General features: G+C 26.9%; 7 protein-coding genes across 7 annotated transcripts; 3 read left to right on the top strand and 4 right to left on the bottom strand. All coding sequences in view use genetic code 12, as the record gives it.

The window, feature by feature from the left end:
- Positions 1–2,428: 2,428 nt before the first annotated feature.
- On the bottom strand, positions 2,429–4,690 carry CBK1 (serine/threonine protein kinase; the record flags this gene model as incomplete). The annotated part of the gene is made up of 1 exon (XM_051756519.1): positions 2,429–4,690. One exon carries the CDS (start codon positions 4,688–4,690, stop codon positions 2,429–2,431), a length of 2,262 nt encoding a protein of 753 aa, XP_051615574.1.
- Positions 4,691–5,155: 465 nt separating this feature from the next.
- RPL42 (60S ribosomal protein eL42) lies at positions 5,156–6,081 on the bottom strand (the record flags this gene model as incomplete). The annotated part of the gene is made up of 2 exons (XM_051756518.1): positions 5,156–5,472; positions 6,045–6,081. The coding sequence occupies 2 exons, from the start codon at positions 6,079–6,081 to the stop codon at positions 5,156–5,158; spliced, it is 354 nt and encodes a 117-aa protein (XP_051615573.1).
- Positions 6,082–7,483: 1,402 nt separating this feature from the next.
- On the bottom strand, positions 7,484–8,635 carry KGF55_001894 (uncharacterized protein; the record flags this gene model as incomplete). Its single annotated transcript, XM_051756517.1, has 1 exon — positions 7,484–8,635. One exon carries the CDS (start codon positions 8,633–8,635, stop codon positions 7,484–7,486), a length of 1,152 nt encoding a protein of 383 aa, XP_051615572.1.
- A 1,508-nt stretch (positions 8,636–10,143) lies between these two features.
- On the top strand, positions 10,144–10,461 carry KGF55_001893 (uncharacterized protein; the record flags this gene model as incomplete). The annotated part of the gene is made up of 1 exon (XM_051756516.1): positions 10,144–10,461. One exon carries the CDS (start codon positions 10,144–10,146, stop codon positions 10,459–10,461), a length of 318 nt encoding a protein of 105 aa, XP_051615571.1.
- A 708-nt stretch (positions 10,462–11,169) lies between these two features.
- On the bottom strand, positions 11,170–13,143 carry KGF55_001892 (uncharacterized protein; the record flags this gene model as incomplete). Its single annotated transcript, XM_051756515.1, has 1 exon — positions 11,170–13,143. One exon carries the CDS (start codon positions 13,141–13,143, stop codon positions 11,170–11,172), a length of 1,974 nt encoding a protein of 657 aa, XP_051615570.1.
- A 2,158-nt stretch (positions 13,144–15,301) lies between these two features.
- On the top strand, positions 15,302–16,315 carry KGF55_001891 (uncharacterized protein; the record flags this gene model as incomplete). The annotated part of the gene is made up of 1 exon (XM_051756514.1): positions 15,302–16,315. One exon carries the CDS (start codon positions 15,302–15,304, stop codon positions 16,313–16,315), a length of 1,014 nt encoding a protein of 337 aa, XP_051615569.1.
- A 1,244-nt stretch (positions 16,316–17,559) lies between these two features.
- On the top strand, positions 17,560–18,612 carry KGF55_001890 (amidase; the record flags this gene model as incomplete). The annotated part of the gene is made up of 1 exon (XM_051756513.1): positions 17,560–18,612. One exon carries the CDS (start codon positions 17,560–17,562, stop codon positions 18,610–18,612), a length of 1,053 nt encoding a protein of 350 aa, XP_051615568.1.
- Positions 18,613–18,706: the final 94 nt, after the last annotated feature.

Here is an 18,706-nt window from a genome sequence, read left to right as displayed (position 1 = left end):
GGTTGATTGATCTATAGGTTCGGTATTGATGATGAAAGTAATGAATTGGCTTATGAGATTGAGATATTGTTGGTTGTAAAATAAATTAAATTAATTGGTTGTCAATATAAAATATGTACAATTATAATTAGTTTTATATAATGGAATAATTAATTAGTAATATAATAAAATAAAATTATCAATTAAATGATCATTTATTTTTTTAGTAGTACACTTTAATATGAAACATTGAAATATATCCGCATCTTACTATATAAGTAAATCAAACAATATACCATAACCAACTATTATTAGTTAATCTATAGTACAAATTTAGAGAAACGATTTTAGGATTCATCTTTTATTCTATAAATCTCGATTTATTCTTTATTTTAACTCAATATACATTACTGAATGTATATTAACTTATGTTTAATTTTCAGAATAAGATGATGTTTATAAAGTTAGAAAATTGACTCAACTTGGAATAGTAATTGAGCTTTAAAAGATTTCATTATTTATTCTTATTCTATCGATTACGTCAAGCTTGATTGAATATAAATGGAACAAAACCGGTCAAAGTCTAAAGATTCTTACGATATTATAACTCCAAGATTAATTCAAAAAGATATTTCTCAAAATTTTATTCTGAGCAACTGTATTTGATGTGGATAGTAACTCTCGTCAACCGAGTGGATTTCAATCTCTGTATTTGTTTAGCTAGATACAAAATTTTTTTTATGGACGAGTTCGGCTCCTACCAAATCTCAAATCAAACTATATCATCAATCTTTCAGATTAAAATTAATAACCAAACCTAATTCAATATAATGAAACATACGTTTGTGTAACTCTTTAACTACTTGACAGTTTTTATCACAACTTAAGAGCAATTTTAATGATTTATGCTTGGACCTTCTTTTCCAAGACTAAAAGTATCATACCACTTTATATATATTTATGAAGGAGTTTTGATATTTTTCAAGGTAGAGTATAAACAGCTTATAGTCGTTGTACTAATTTCATAACTCAATTTAATACGGATGTACCAAATTTTTTCGGATATTACTGAAACTTTACTCAAAAATCTTTGTACTATTGTTAAGATTAAAAGATTTTGTATCACATCAGTCTTAAAATGGAATTATAGTTAACAAAAATATAAAATTATCACCGATTACTTACCAAGCTAAGATTTTGTGTTTTGAAGATGAGAGCTTTTATTAAATTACTTGCATGGGTTTATAAAGAGATTGATTTTTTTATCTTGGACTCTATATTTAGGCTCATCCAGATTCATAAAATTGGCAATTTGAGCAATTTATATATTCAAAAGGGTTTTGTAAATCATTAACTTCTCTCGGCAATAGGGTCAATGTTGTTCTTCACTTGCTATCTTATGAGAATTCATTCCATAAAGATCTTAAAACTAGTCAACCGAATTTTTATTTTACTCGAGAGTCATTTTTATTACTTTTACGGATTTTACGGTTGAAATTTTTATTTATTTTGTCCTACATAATTCCATTTTTCATTTTTGTATTCTTATTTTTTTTATTGTCTTTGTTTTAAATTCATATACTTTCGACCAACTAAAGGACTACTAAATATGGTAAATTGGTATTATAGTTATGATATTTCAAATGCATTCAATTTACAACTCGAAATCAAGGAGTTGAGTCAATGGTCCTGAATTTAAGGTTAACATTAGACCATTTTTATAAAATTGAAAAGCCGCTTAAGGAACACATTCAAAATTATGTATAAAATTTAATAAGCCTAATTTGGATTCATTCAACACCTAATTAAGGTTTCATTCCACACAAATACTGAATTGACTAGTTGAATGCGTTCAATTGAGTTATTTGAGCCGAAACTAGTAAATTGAAAAAACAACCAAAAACTATGCACTCACGATTAACTTAATATAAACCGTCAAAAGAATGCAAAGGTTGATCCCTTTTTCTGTAAATTAAACAAGTGCCATCTGGTCCTCGACCTTTGCAGATCAAATAGATTTTATTACTCGATAAGTAGAGTTTCTTCAAGTGTATTCCTAAAAATTAAATTAATCTAACAATATGCAAGTAATTTAAAATTGCCTCTACCTAGTTTTATTTTTTTTTGCTTCATAGTTTTATTACCGATTTTTAACGGAAATATGAAATTACGAATATATACTTAAATGGATCTATTTAAAAACCGATGAATTTAAATTTCAATCGTCAAAGATTGAATAGAGGTTCGAATATTCTCAACTGTATTGTAACAGATTATGTTTTTTTCAGCCTTGTAAAAATTTCGGACTCTTCAAATCCCTTTATAGAGTATCTAAGCAATCTATTAATAAAATTAACCGCGATGTTAACGACCTCAAATCCTCAAAGTCACATTATTTATGATCTCACATTCAATATTCAAATTAAGTTTATTACTAAAAATATATTCTCTATAAAGCATTTTTTCTAGTTAAATAATCAAATCTTGAATAAGTATAACCAATAAATGGTAAATCTTCTTTTGGATTTTTTCTACCACCATTTTTAGCATCTAATTCTCTTTGTTCCATTGCTTTAATTAATACAGGATTATCTGGAATATTTTCTAATTCATCAGTTGGGAAAAATCTTGTATCAGTTATAGATCTTAATTTTGGTATAAAAGGAGCATCAACTTTTCTAATAGTATCCCAATCAACTCCTCTAAAAAATGGATGAGTTTTAATTTCTTCTGCTCCTCCATATCTACCTAATCTTTGATCAGATGATGTTAATAATTTCTTAATTAAATCTTCTGCTTCTGGTGATAAATGAACATCATCAGGAATTTGTAAAGTTTCTTGCCAATTTATAATTTTTCTATAAGTTTCATGAGGAGATTCTGCACAAAATGGTGGCCAACCAACTAAACATTCAAACATTATTGCACCTAATGACCACCAATCACATTCTTGTCCATAACCTTGATGAATAAAAATTTCAGGTGCAATATAATCTGGAGTTCCAACAGTTGAATAAGCCATTAATCTTCTTGATTTTCTCCAAGTTTGCATTTGTTGTCTATTTGACATTGTTAAATGTATTGCATCAACCATCATTGAATTTCTACCATTTACTGTACTATTCCCATTATAAGTTAATTGATTTGCTTGTAATGGATGATTTGGATTTTCTTCTAATAATTTTTTATAATAATTTGAATCATGAGTTTTATGGAAACCAGTAGATAAACCAAAATCACTTAATTTAATATGACCTCTTCTATCAATTAAAATATTATCAGGTTTAATATCACGATGAATAAAACCTAATTTATGTATAGCTTCTAAAGCTAAAACACATTCAGCCATATAAAATCTTGTTATATCTTCTGTAAAAATTTGCCATCTTATTAACATTGTCATTAAATCACCACCCGGTAAATATTCCATAATTAAATAAAGATATTGAGAATCTTGAAATGAATAAAATAATGAAACAACCCAAGGAGAATCACTATTTGCTAAAACATCTCTTTCTGCTCTAACATGAGCTAATTGATCTTTTTTATACATTTCAGATTTTAATAAAGTTTTCATTGCATAAATATGACCATTATCTTTTTTTTGAACTAATCTAACTTCACCAAATGCTCCTTTTCCAATAACTTTTATAGTATCAAAATCTTCTAAACATAATTTTGTTCTTCTTAATCTTAAAAATTGAGTTTCTTTTTTACTATAATTTTGTATATGACGATTTTTTCTTTCTTCTGATACTCCATTACCTTCTTCAATTAATTTTTGTTCCATATTCATTCTTCTTTGATTTCTTTCAATTGCATGATTTACTGACATTGTATAAAAATTTTCCATTCTTAATTTTATTGCTTTTCCACGATCTTGAATTTCAGTTGGTAATAAATGAGGTTGTCTTTGAAAGGTTGTAGTGTTTGTTGTTTGAAGTGGCTGTTGAAGGTGTTGTTGTTGAGGTTGTTGTGGTTGTTGTGGTTGAGATTGATATTGTTGTTGCGGTATTCCTCTTGAAGGTGGTGGTGTTGTATAACTTTGAGCAGATTGTTGCTGTTGTTGTTGTTGCTGCTGAGTAGAATGTAGTGATTGTACCTGAGCTTGAGGATGTTGTTGTTGTTGACTCATCGGTATATTAGTTGATGTAGGTGTATGTGGTGGAGGTGTGAGATCATGATTATTAGATGATAATTGAGTTTGCGATACAACTGAAGTACTACTACTTATCTCTGATAAATTTGTATTGGAATTATTATTAAGTTGAGTAAAATTATTATTTGGTGGTTGAAAATTCATTGAATCTATAGAATGAAATTGAACGTTTTTATTATAACCATTAGTTGAAGTATCAAATTGATTATTTTGTGCAAATCTTGGTGATGGAACTTGATTTTGAATAAAATTTGAATGATTTTGTTGTTGATTCAAATTTTGATTTCTTACAGGTGAATGCTCTTCCAACATTATTGGTGGTTCTTCTATAATTTGAGTTGAATCTTCGTCCATATAACTTTCATCTGCTATATTGTTGACATATTGATTCGTTTGATATTGTTGATGATGTGGTGGAAGTTGTGTCTGTTTAAAGGGCTCTCTTTGCTGTTGTTGAGAATATTGCTGCTGCTGTTGTTGTAGTTGTTGCTGTTGTAAGTGTTGCAAATATAGCTGTTGTTTTTGTTGATCTGTTAATTGATCGAAATCCATATTGACAACAGTCTTTATCGTGGACTGTCAATTTTTGATTCAAATGCAAATGAATAAGTTAACAATTCTCAAAGTTGTAATTGTAACAGTATTGTTGACTATTGTAAGAATGTATAAAGCAAAGTATGATGCAAATTATTAAATTGAATCAAGTCAAAATAAATTCTCGTTTCATGATTCAAATTTTTGTTTTGACTTTAAACGAATTTTTTTTTTATTGTTCTTTAAATTAATTAAATCTTATGCGATATGTTTAAGGCGTAAAAGGCGTAGTTTGATAAGAATTGTGCGAAATACTACATTGAACATTACGCGAATAATTCGATTAAAAGGGGTAACCTAACATTTGGAGAGTAATACTCTACAATTCAAATCTCATATTATTCAAAAATCGTTAATATTTTACATTAATATTTTTATAAGAAATCAACTATATGCAATATATCAAATATATAATTAATAACCTTAAAATTGTAAAGCTTGACCTTTTTGTTTTTTATCACCACCCAATTCGAAATGTTTACATCTTTTTAATGATAATTGAGCTTTAGTTTTACAAACAACACATTCTAATCTTAAAACAACTTTTTTAGTAGTTTTGGCTTTTTTATGGAAAACTGGTTTTGTTTGACCACCATAACCTTTTTGTTTCCTATCATATCTTCTTTTACCTTGAGCAAATAATGAAGCTTTACCAGCTTTATATTGGGTTACTTTGTGTTGAGTGTGTTTACGACATTCTTTACCTTTACAGTAGGTTTTTCTAGTTTTTGGAACGTTCACTATTTTATGTTAGTATTGATTATGATTTGAATATGATTCTGATAATTGATTGATCATCACTCTTTTTGAAATTATTAGTTTTATTTGTCAGTATATCCCCGAGATTCTAAGTCTCACATATTGATATGTATTTAGTTCATAAGGCAATAAAAATCTCCCTTCTTCTTGTCTTTGATTCGAAACATGTTTTATATTTGCCATTCAAGATTTATTGATTAAAATTTTCTTCCATCATTAGAGTTGATTAAATAGTTTGATATTCTCCAGTTATATTCTCTCCAAACTTTCTTTCCAAGAATATATTCATTCATGAGTGATTCCAACCTTTCATTATCTATCTTGTGGTTGTATCAAAGACATACCCATTGTATATAATGTTATTCAATATTGAAGGCTATCAAATTAATGAAAAATGGAATTTTCACTAAAATTGATTTTCTCTAACTAATTGATCGTTAACTATGTAACGCACTCAAAATATCATTACTTTTTTTCGGTCACGTGCATAAAAACATAAGTGGGTCTATAGCCCTAAAAATTTGAAACACGGAGTTTCATGTTATCAACATACCTTCTTCAGAGCTTAGAAAGGTTCTAACACTAATCATATGATCTGTATCAAAACATATGTTGCTGAATTATGAATTAATAGGCAAATTTTGTTTGTGTTTTGATTTGTACGCCATAATCTATATGACATGTAACCCGACGATGTAGAAGAATGGAATATATCAAGGTTACATGTGAGGCAGTTAGATCAACAAAAGATTGAGCCGTGTGATATGATCTACTGCTTTGTTACTGATTCTTTGATTTTTACAGTTATATAAGAGTAGTTCTTGAATTTCATGACTTTTATAAATTTTTGATAATTTTGCAACAAAATTAAACATCAACTCAAAATCAAAAAATGACACTTAGTGAATTAAATATCCACCCAGTCAAATATGTGAAATGAATCTATTGAATTAGTTCAACGAAACTTGCAATAAAACTTTATATTTTAAAACTACTTTTGATTATTGTGTTAAATCAGAATTGGAAGTACCTCAATACGTAATTTTGAGAAAAGAGGCCCCAGACTTCAGATCTTATCTACTTTTATATTCAATACCAAAATTATTAATTTGAACAAATATATTATCAGTATTAATAATATTTAATTGTCCCATTTACACTGTGTCTGATTTTATATCATCAACAAAAATTGGTTCCTAAAATTGGTTGCAAAAGAATAGATCGAAAACCTAAAAGACGGAACACAATTTAAAATACGCAAATACGGAAAGACTACAATACAATAATCGTGAATTAAATGATAAAATATTATTTTAAAATTTAAGTAATTACTGTCTCTAAAATAACCTATTTATCACTGTGTTATTTAATACTAATCAATAAACAAAACATGATTTAAAAAAAAAGAAATAAGTTATTCAAATCGCCTTTCACTGGTTCTTCTGTCTACAGACAATAGAAAATCATTGAATGGTATTATTGAAAAACTTATTAAAAAAAAAATATCTTGCCATGTTTTATTGATTAAGTATGGTAGTAGTAAAAATAAATTGATAAAACATTTATGGGATTATTGATCTCCTAACCCCTGTAGGAATTTAAATCCTTCGTTGAAGGCCATGTCTCAAATATGAGTTCAATGAGCTCATACATTGTAAAAATGTAAAAAAACAAATAATCATCAAAACATAAAAAATATAACACAATAATAAACATAATAATAATCATTAAACAAGACTATCATCATAAATAAAAACAATGAATGATAGTCACAGGATGGACATAAAAAATAAATGAAATTTCAAAAAATTTGTTGTGTGTTAAACCAGTAACAAAAACTAAAATAAACAAAAAGTAATAACTTGAAAAACATTTAGAATTAAAAAACATCATAAATGGTTATTGAAAGTGAGGGTTTAAGATTAAAAAATCTTAAAGTTCATGAATAAATGAATGAATAAAATGAGCGGAATATGAAGCATACTTCATCATCTATTGTTGTGATTGTTGTTTTTGTTGTGAGTTTAAAATTTGTTGAAATTGACTTGGAGGACCTTGCGCATGCCCTGGTTGAGTAAATTGAGGATATGTTGGAAATTGAGGATATGTTGGAAATTGAGGATATTGTGGATATTGTGGATAATGATTATAATGAGGTATATTATTATGTGGTTGTGGTGGAAATGAAGGTGGAGGAGGAGGTGGAGGTTGATTAAATTGCATTGGAATGGTTGATGGAATGTTTGATCCTGTAGATGGCATATAATAAGGATATGGTATATTATTTGGATTTGATTGAGGTGGCATTGGTAAAGATTGATGTTGATACATTGGATTTTGAAATTGTTGAGGTAATATCATATTATTTGATGATAAATTAGTTAAATTCTTTGGAGGAGTAGTTTGTTGAGAACTTGTACTTGATGTATCATCACTACTTGTTGAAATTGAAGAAAATTTATTTGATAAATCATTTAATTCATCATTTAAATTATTATTTTTTTCAATAATTTGTTTTGGTGATGATTTAAATTTTGGTTTTGGTAAAGCTAAAGCAGCTGGTGAAGAATGAAACGATGAACCAGCATATGAATCATCTTTTAATGTTACTGCAACAGCTGTTTTATCAAATTTTGTTAATTTCTTTAATTTGGATTGATCTTCGTTATTGAGCTTATTTCCAAAATTTGGTTTTTGACCATTTGGTAAACTTTGTTCAACATCTGTTTTTGATTGTCTTGAGGTGTTTGATTTTTTCTTGTTCTCTTTTGTTGTCAGGTTATTTGTTGATTTTGACTTGTTACTTGATTTGTTTGATTCCTCCTCTCTATTTTTATTCGATTTCCTTCTATTTTCTTTTTTATTATTATTATCATTATAAAAATCAGGTTTCTCGCCACTAGGTAAAGAAGGTAATGAAGATAATTTTATTGAAGTTTTTAATTTTTTAGAAGTTTGATTCTTATTATGTCCAAAATTTACAGGCATTCCACTAGGTAATAACCTTATTTCATCATCTTGATCAATATGTATCTTATCATTTTTCTTTGAATTCTTTTGAGTATTATTAGATGTATTATTAAATGTATCGTTTAATTCATTAGTATGTACTTTAATTGGTATTGGTAATTCATGAGCCATCATTTTCGTAATTCTATAAATTTGTGATTGTTCGTTTGTATATGTAGATATGTGTTTTGATTTGTTGTGATGTTTATTTATAATATTTACTATATCATTAAACTTAAAGATATTCTGTTGTTCTTTGTATTAAATTCTAAATTGGAGATGAATGATAACTATAATGACTAATGTATAAAACCACTATGAAAAATATTTCAATATTGTATATTTTATATTCTGATATGATAAGTAATATCTATTGTTGATTGTTTATTGATATATCCTAGTTTCTTGATAACTTGTATTCGTGTTGATAACTGATTGGCAAATTAATTTAAATTAAATTTATATGAGATTTGATTGTTGAACTCTCTGTCATTAGAAATAAATTTCTTTTTTTCTTTATTATGTATTTAGAATCCCTAATAGTTTTATTATTATGTAATTCTATACAGTTCTCTATTAAACAGATGGTAGTGTAACACGTCATAAAAAAGTATAGTAATAGATTACGTAATAAATTAATCAACGTTTATCTTTTTATTTTACAATCCCCACGACCTTTTATTGTTATGTGACTTGACTGTAACAAGTTGTGTCATAACTTGCATACTTACGATAAGAAATTCTTGATTTGGTAATTAGTTTACAATTATTGTTCAAAAGAAGAATTAATTTGTATCGTCAGCGTTTTGTGAAGAAGTAGGTTTTCAAAATTGAAATTTGATTAATGAACAACAAAGAATCAATGAATATTTTTTGGTGAGTATAGATTTAATGAGGATATACATTGATCAATGTCAAGATGTTCGTAGTTCAGGATTAGTTAATATTACCAGCATGATATTTTACAACTGGCTTTACAAAGGAAATTAGAATAATTCATCAGCACAATTCTAAACATCATCATTTTTGACAAGAATCATCCCTTTAATATAACGGAAAACTAAAACTAAAAACCACTATATAAGGGAATTTTGTTCATTCAATGGAGCCGACTTTCAGCATTTAACTTTTATGTATAGAAGTCATTTTCGATAAAGCTTCACATGACATTATCTGCTTAAGGCCATAAAGGATAATAGCTTTAAGTAGGATTAGAGCCTTCAGGAGATTATGTAATGTGAAAAACACTGAATTAAATTACCAGGAGATGCTGAAACTTTTACTAGCGAATACTTTGCATATAAGATTGGTGAAATTTTCGACGCAAGTGACGCAAGTGACTCAGATGATTCAAATAGTAAATCAAATACTATCTAACAATTTCTGTTCCGACAATTTGTTGATTGTTTTAGTCCGTATACGGATTGTTATAGTGCTTTAAAATTTGATACACCAAAATTATTTAACAATGCAGCTTTATTAACTAAAAAGATGGAGTGAGTCATGTTAAAACTTTTCTGCCAGTTATAAGGTCTGAATCTGTTAAAATATTTTTCAGTATCGCTGCTGGAACATGGAAATAGATTTGTCAAATGGTTGTATCAATTGCATTTTTAAATGGTATATTAAGCTAGGAGATATAGATGAAAGTTCTACCTGGAGTACATGTAAAAGAGAATCAGATTTTAAAGCTAAATAAATCCTTGTATGGATTGAAACAATCACCAAATTTTTGGAACAGAAATATCAATTATTTATTAACTAAGAATGAAATTAAAGCATTAAATTTGAAACTTATTTTCGATATTAAAGATAGGACATATTCAAGTATTTACGGTGATGACAATTTGATTGCAAGTGATACTGCAGAGCAAAAAGAGGAAATTAAAACTTTTATTGAAGAAGAATTACAGAATGAAAAACACGGGAGCACCTCAAAAATCTCATGGAATGAATGTTAATGTTGAATGAGAGAAGACTGTATTATTCAATGGAAGATTTTATAACTAAGATGTTAATTGATTTCAAGTTGGTGCATTGTAACGGAACAGTTATCCCAACGTTAATTGGTTTAATTTTAACTAGTATTGCAAAAGATCCAAATTACTGTACCCTACTGGTTATTGATTGACTTCAAGTTTATTCAATGTTCTTAATAAAATTTGGGAGTAATTATTTAAACAATGTCTAGTTCAGAAATTTCGTTCAACCTGTGCTAATGTTGAACGAAATTTCTGAAGTAGACACTGTTCAAAGTATTACTCTGAGCTAATGTTGTTATATATAAATATATAAATATAACAACATTAGCACAGAGTAGTACTAAAGCTTATATTGCGAGAGTGTTATCTAGATGGTTTCAAAAACCAGAAAAATATCATTTGGTGGCTGCTAAACATGTGGTCAGTCAACTTTTGGTTGTTGATCATGTTGATTTTTTCATTCTTTGACAATCCAGACAAGTGTTCAAGAGTTATGACTGTGTTCATTCGTGGTATTGTTGATAAAACATGTCTTCATGAATAATAATCAAAATCACGGAAGGGATTATTCAAGAGGTGACAACAAAATAGAAAACTCATATTAAATTGTAAAGAATTAAAATAAAATATTGATTATAACCAGTATAAATCTAATTTAATCTAACGAATCTATTAATTTAATATAATTTACATAATAATACAAGATTCATCATTTGAATTAGTTATAGTAGTATTATTTCTAGAATTATTAGAACGTTTATCATTATTAGTAGATGTTTCATTTTCTTCTTTTTCTTCATTAATTTGTTCTTCATGCTGATATTGATGATTATTAATTGATTTTCTTCCATTATTTGAATTATTTGAATTATTTGAATATATAGAAATATTTGAATTTAATTTTGATAAACTTAAATTAATTGATGATTTTTTCTTATTTAAAGTTTTTGAATTTGATGAATTAAAAGTTCCATTTGAAATAATAGAGGTCAAATCATTCTTATTATTATTTTCGGTTGACTTATCTTTTTTTTTGTTTTTATTCCAAAATTTTGAACTTTTATGTTTAAGCTTTTTTGAAGATTTTGAAGCTGATGTTGATGAAGAATTATAATAAATTGATTCATTATTATCAATAGTTGATAAACCAAAAGAATTTAAATAATCATAACTTGAATCTTCTTCTTCTTCATGTTGATATTCATTACTAATCTTTTCATCATCTAATGGATCAGATTCTTCTTTTTCATAAATTAATGTTGATATTGAATTTTTCGAAATTGTATTTATTGTAGATTCTTCTAATTCATCGATGGAACAATTGTCTATATTGTCTTCTTGATGTTGAATTTGATTAGATCTAAAAGGAGATTTTAAATTAATTGTTATTGATTCCATATCATTTGATAAATCTGAACAATCATCAAAATGATTTAATGATAAAATTGATGAACCTTCAGTTAAATTTGATTGTAATGAAGTAATACTTGATGTTGAATCTCTCGTTATTGTTGCTGCTGTAGACTTCGTAGTTGAAGTTGTGCTAGAATTATTTTGTTCACTCGCTAAAATATTAGGTGATGGAAATGATTCAGTTAAGCTAGAACTCGCTTTACTTGGTGATGAAGTAGTATCTATATTCAATTTCCTTATTGATGAAGAAGATGATGGTGATGATGGAGTTTTTGTATTCGATGATGATGATGATACTGTTGTTGTCGTCGAAGTTGGCGGTGTTTTCCTTGAATATGAATTATTTTTCAAAATTATATCATTATTATTACGTCTTGGAGATTTTGGTAATGAAGGAAGATCTTTTGTAATTGAATTTAATGATGAATCTGATAATAATTTCATTTTTTTATCTTTCCCATAATATATCAATATATTGAAAACTTGATTTATGAATTTTAAAAATACAAATTGTTTCATGAATATAGTTTCTTCATAGTTCTCTCTCCTTTGTTCTTCACCTATGCTATCATTACCTTCACTCCTTATCTCTTGATGTTTTTTATTTATTAAATATAAAATTGTAGATATAAAACATTCACCTAAAATTTGAAATTTTTTAAAATTTAAATCATATAATCTATTTAATAATTTCAGTTTTGATATTATAAAATCTTGAGGTTGATTATTTTGTTTATAACTTAAATGATAAATTATAACATTTAAAATTTCAATTATAATATCAATTTGAAATTTAAAAGTTATATCATTTTCAAAATTTAAAATTTTATTATTCTTACTAATTTTATAGTAGTACTCTGAAATTTGATAGTTTAAATATGATTTAAAAATTATATTATCATTTGTTTGATATTTAAATTTTGATATTATTATATTTGAATCTAATTTTGAATTTATTGTATTAAAATTTTCACATAAATTTAATGATTTCCATATTTCTTTTATAATTGAAATTTCAGTTTTTGAAAACATTAGTTTTGAATCTAAAGTTTTTGAACTTGACTGAGCTGATGGTTCAATATTTAAATTTGTTGAGTTCAGTCTATTTGATGTTGCAGGTTTGGATTGTTTTATCAGTGATATCTCTGATGATGAAAGTAATGATTGTTTTGAATCCTTTCTAGATAATGTCTTTGAATTCACAGGTGGTGATTGTATACTTGAACTGGAGGATTTAGCAACTGGCATTTATTAATGAATTACAATTGTATTTATATAAATCTGTATATGCAAAATAAAAATGTTATAATAATGATAAACCTTATTTCAAAAACTTAATATTGGATATTGATCAACTATTTAAAATGAAATAATAAAATTGAAGATCTAATGGAATTTTATTTTTTTAAAATTAATAAATTGTGGAAATATAAAAACGTATGAAATATTGGTGAGACTTAATGGTTATATATAAATAATAGAATTCATATGGTTAGATATGAAATGTAATGAAAGAAATTGCATATGTAAAGAATGTTGAGAAAATAGTACAATACAATCGAATATACACACGATAAACATAAATTAAATTTCTTCGACATATCTCAATTCAAACACAAATATTAAAATTTGTCTTAAACTTTTGAACAAGGGTTTCTTCTTAGGTACAAAGTTAGTTAAAGAAAGAATGAAAGAAAACCCTTTTAACTTAAAATTCAAAAAGTTACTTAAACGAAAAGTTTTGAGTAACTTTAAGCCTTGAAAAAAATAGTTTGTGTAATATTACTGAATTTGGGTTTATTAATTTAATAATTAACATGAAAAGGATTAGGTAGGGGTACACTATAACAGGTCTCAACAACAACATTGATGCTTGAAATAATAATATAAAATTAATCTCAGAGGAATCTACTGTCCTCATTGATGTGTACCGATACATTTACTGACAAAAATAGAAGATAGAGAGAAATTTTCTATTGTACAATCATGAATGTTTCATCATTAAAGACGCGTAAAAAAAGGAATGAAAAATACAAAAAAAACAATATTACGAAAAACAAATGTAATATAAATTATACGATAAGTTTTGATATAAACTGGTTGGATTTGCAATCAATTATTATGTGAAAGAATATTGACCACCATGTAGGATATATTGCATAAGATTTCATCTAGTTTGATCGTCTTTTTATTATTTTTCATACATAATCGGTGTTGGTCATCATGTTGAATTCATCCTAGTATTTCAGCATACAATTATACTTAATCGTTAAGTTTAAATTGAATTTATCACAGAAGACTAAAGCCCAAGAAAATATAAAGAAAGTATATATTAATATGTAGATCTCATTATCTCAAAATTACTTTTAAATTAAACGAATGAAAAGCCTTGAAAAATTATGGTTTTGTTAATTATTGAAGCAGTGTATTATTCTATACACTTCTTAGATCTAAATCGATGATGAGGGGGTTTTTGGTGTTAAAATTAGTGGAGTGGGTTTGAATAAAATTTCAAACGTTTTATGCTTGGCCTAAGAAATCTTTTTTTATGCAATTAATTAATGCACCTTTAGATTTAAATTTCATCAGGGCAATTAAACTAGACAATTAAAACGTTTTAATAACCCGATGACTTCCATATAAAGTTAAAGATATCGCTTGTTTTGACTTAAATTAAAAGTGAAAATAAATTTTATACTATTGATTTAATCCTTGTTGAAATATTTGATTTAACTTCTTTAAGATATGAAACAAATATTTATAACACACGCGTGTAAGAAAAATAAATTGTACCTTAAATTGTTTCACAAAAATATAAACTTACATGAAATTCTATTGTCTTTTTTTTAAATTGATAATACCTGCAAATCTTCTTAGTTTTGATGAATTTGTATTCCATATATTTTAGAAATAGTATCATTAGCTTTAACTTTAACTACGAAGAAGAGAAATCTAGAGTCAAATTATCTATCTTCTATTGTATTTTTAAAAATTGTGAATTGTATTATAATTACATTGTTTCAAAATAAATTCATTTACATTTCTTAGAATAAACCGATTTGAAAGAAAAACTTTAGCATTGTATATGTTAAGAATCAAAGTTTTCAAAATTCAATTTCATTCTTTATTGACTTGCTCAAATCATGGCAACATAAAAATTGGTTTGAAAAGAATGTGAGATGGACCAATTTTAATTTGGTGAAAAATCAAATTTTTATCAGTGAAATGTACAACCACTTATTTTTTTAGTCTGTAATTAGAAAAAAATAAATCCGGAAATTTTTAATACTTAACGAACCCTTTCAATTAAACTTATAAAATTTCAGGTTATTTCATAAGAAAAATAGGCAAAAACAAAACAAACAAATACAAGAATCATAATTTTACCTAAGGTATAGATTACTTAATGTCAGATAATGAAGGTAAGTTAAAAAATGCTGATACTTGCTCGGAAACAACAGGAAAGGTTGACAATTATAAAGAATTGAGGTATATCGCTGGTCCTCCAAAATTAAATCCAGATCGTCGACTACCCATTGAAATAGTTGATCAATTAATATCACTCAAATGTACTAATAAAATTTTGAATACTAATGAAGAGGTTCAAGACTTTCTCATAAATGTCCTCCTATATTGTCCTGCTTATTATGATTTAGGAAGAACTCATAACAGAAATACTCCTCGTAGGAACTACATTTTCTGTATATTTGAAGATTGTAAAGTAGATATGGAAATCAAAGCTCGAGAATTTGTTATTACCCGTATTGGTCAGTTGGAAGCAGGTAAAGGCCTAAAGTATAATCTTGAATTATTTTGTTTCGATGAAATTAAATTCATTGTCTTATACCTAGTTGGTATAGAAAAGTCTTGGTTGATTGAGTTTATTACGGACTACTTTAAAGTTGCTTCATGTGACTATATAATTTGCTCATCAAATCCTGATCTAGTTGAATTGGTTGAGGAAGTTGATCCGGATTTTATAATACTCGAAGGTTGTATCACAAGAGAAGTGAAACTTCAATTTGAAAAGTATATTACTATTACTCCATATGTAAGATTTGCAAAAAATAAGCGATCAATGCTAGATGGCATGTGGAGATCCATATTGATAGCTGATAAGAAACACTTAAGTCAAAAAGTTACTAAATTTCTAGACTTATATAGAGACTTCGGTCATGGAGAATTCAATGAGAAAATCAAAATTTTGCTAAGACTTAGAAAACGTTGGCACCAGCAATATTTCCATGGGCCCAGATGTGAAGTCGGATATGATTTTATCAAAGCAGCGATTCTGATCATTAAAGAGGATCTCACGTTTCAGCAAAAATTTTTAAAAATAGATCATTTATTTGAAATGGGGTTGTTTAATAACTTATCTTCCGAATTCAGCTTAGAGGTATCCGATTTTTTGGCAGGTTGAACTCTGTCGTGGTGTTTGCAGTATATCGATATGAAGTCAAACGTAAGATCTGATTTTGACTGCGTGCCAAAAAGAATGGCTAAGAGTATTTGACCTGTAAAAAATAATCATATTCCTCAGTTCATGTGTACTACTATCATAAGTCATTAATCATTTGTCGATTCTTGCTTTAAAAGCCCTTGCTAAAATAGTAAAGATCGTGTTAAACTCTGTTAAGAAAGCTGAGGGTAGCAAATTGAGAGTAACATGTTTTTGCTACACCCAACTTCCATAACAGATTGTAGGGTAAAGGTCTGTCATGGTTGAAGAAGAAATCTTATTTCCTATTGCTAGTAATAGTAATAAACCTTATCATGCTGTTAGACAATTATTTCTTGCCGACAGCAGATTTCAAATGAATTTGTACAAATTGTCCTAAAGTCTTGAAATTGATGATTGGAGGAACATAACAGATTCAATAATAAATTGGTTGAATTGCAATCAACAATTTGTGACAATTATTATCACCCATATTTGTTCAACAAGTGTCCATTGAGACAAATCTGATTGTGATAACAATCCTTCCAAGATTTCAAAGTTGTCAAAATTAAATTCTTTTGGTCTTTTTAGTATAATTGGTAGATCTAAGTAGAAGTATCTTTATTGCCTTCTGTTCATGATGAATATCATTAATTCCTTACACTCTTATTAGCATGAGGATTTGTTGATTGATCTACGTAACATTTAATTGATGTTTGTCTGTACCATGTGGATAGTTCATGTCCGACTCCTATATTTCTATGATAAATGAGCCTAAGCTGACATAAACTGTAATCACCAAAGTACAAATAGAACATGGGACACATGTTAGAAAATAGTCTGTCAACGTATCTTAGGTGTGGAACTAATGAAATTCGATTTGATACAACGGCAATTAAAATAATCTTAAGCAGTGCTTTTTCTCTCCCACCTTATTCCATACTTGTTTTTGATGACTTCTCAATTTTGATCTGATATGATTGTGATGAGCTTCTGATTTAGTAATTTGTCAAACTTTTTAGACATGTAATCAACAAATTTTTACTTGTTTCATAAACAATAAAAATTTTAAGCTTGTATCTTCTTTCATGACTTAGCTATCGTTTTTGTGTTTCTAGAGATTATTCTATTTTTACGCAGTTCAATTAATATACACAATGTACTATCAAATATGAATCCATTATCCAGCTGTCTAACCTCAGTATTCTAGAAAAATCCATAATAACATGAGATTAAAAGTAGCTATCGTTCAAATTGACTCTCTACTAGGTCAACCAAAACAAAATATATCAAAAATTCAAAATTTATTAACATCAAAATTATCATCATTTTCATCACCAAATCAAAAAAATTTAGATTTAATAGTACTTTCAGAATTAGCAATAACAGGTTATAATTTTAAATCATCAACTCATATAAAACCATATTTAGAAAGTGTTGATCAATTTGGTCCATCATTAAATTTTGGAAAACAATTAAGTTTAAAATATAATTGCTTTACAATAATTGGATATCCTGAAATTTTTAATAAAATAATATATAATTCAAGTGCTGTATTTAATAGAAAGGGGGAATTAATTTATAATTATAGAAAATCATTTTTATATGAAACTGATGAAGTATGGGGATGTTCAGAAAATCCAAATAAAAATTTTGAACCTATTATTTTAAATTTTGAAACAAATGAGAATAATTCTCAGGATAATGAAAGCAGTAAAGATAGTAAATCAATAATTACAAATATTGGAATATGTATGGATTTAAATCCTTATAAATTTGAAGCACCTTTCAATAAATTTGAATTTAGTTCAAAATGTTATTTAAATAAATCAAATTTAATAATATGTCCAATGGCATGGTTATCATCAAGTTCACCATCAATTAAAAAACAAGAAGATGAAATAAATCCAGAATTAAAGAGTCTATCACCAGAACAATACCAAAATTATCTCACCAAACAAGCTCAAAATATCACCTTATCAAATGAACCAAATTTTGAAACAATAAATTATTGGATATTAAGATTTTTCCCATTTTTAAATCATCCTTTTTCAATTTTGCCAAAATGGTGGTCAAACCAAAAAAAAATTAATATTTTAATTTGTAATAGAATTGGGAAAGAAAGTTCAATTATTTATGGTGGTAGTTCATGTATTTTACAATTTAATAATTCAACAGTAACAAATGATTCAATTGATATGAATAATCCAAGTGTTGATGTTTTGAATCCTTTATCTCAATCTGAAGAAGGTATAATAATCACTGAAATTGATGTATGAAGAATAAAAAAATAAGAAGTGAAAAAGAGTTTTAATTTAAGTGCTAAATAATGACTTGATTAGGGACTTGGATTTTTCATCCTTTTCTTCATCC

The sequence above is a fragment of the Candida pseudojiufengensis genome (genome assembly GCF_024610245.1).
Source record: "Candida pseudojiufengensis strain CBS 10847 chromosome Unknown scaffold8, whole genome shotgun sequence".
Classification (NCBI taxonomy): domain Eukaryota; kingdom Fungi; phylum Ascomycota; class Pichiomycetes; order Serinales; family Debaryomycetaceae; genus Lodderomyces; species Lodderomyces pseudojiufengensis.
The sequence above is the reverse complement of the archived record's forward strand: the minus strand, read 5'-3'. Positions and strand labels throughout refer to the sequence as shown.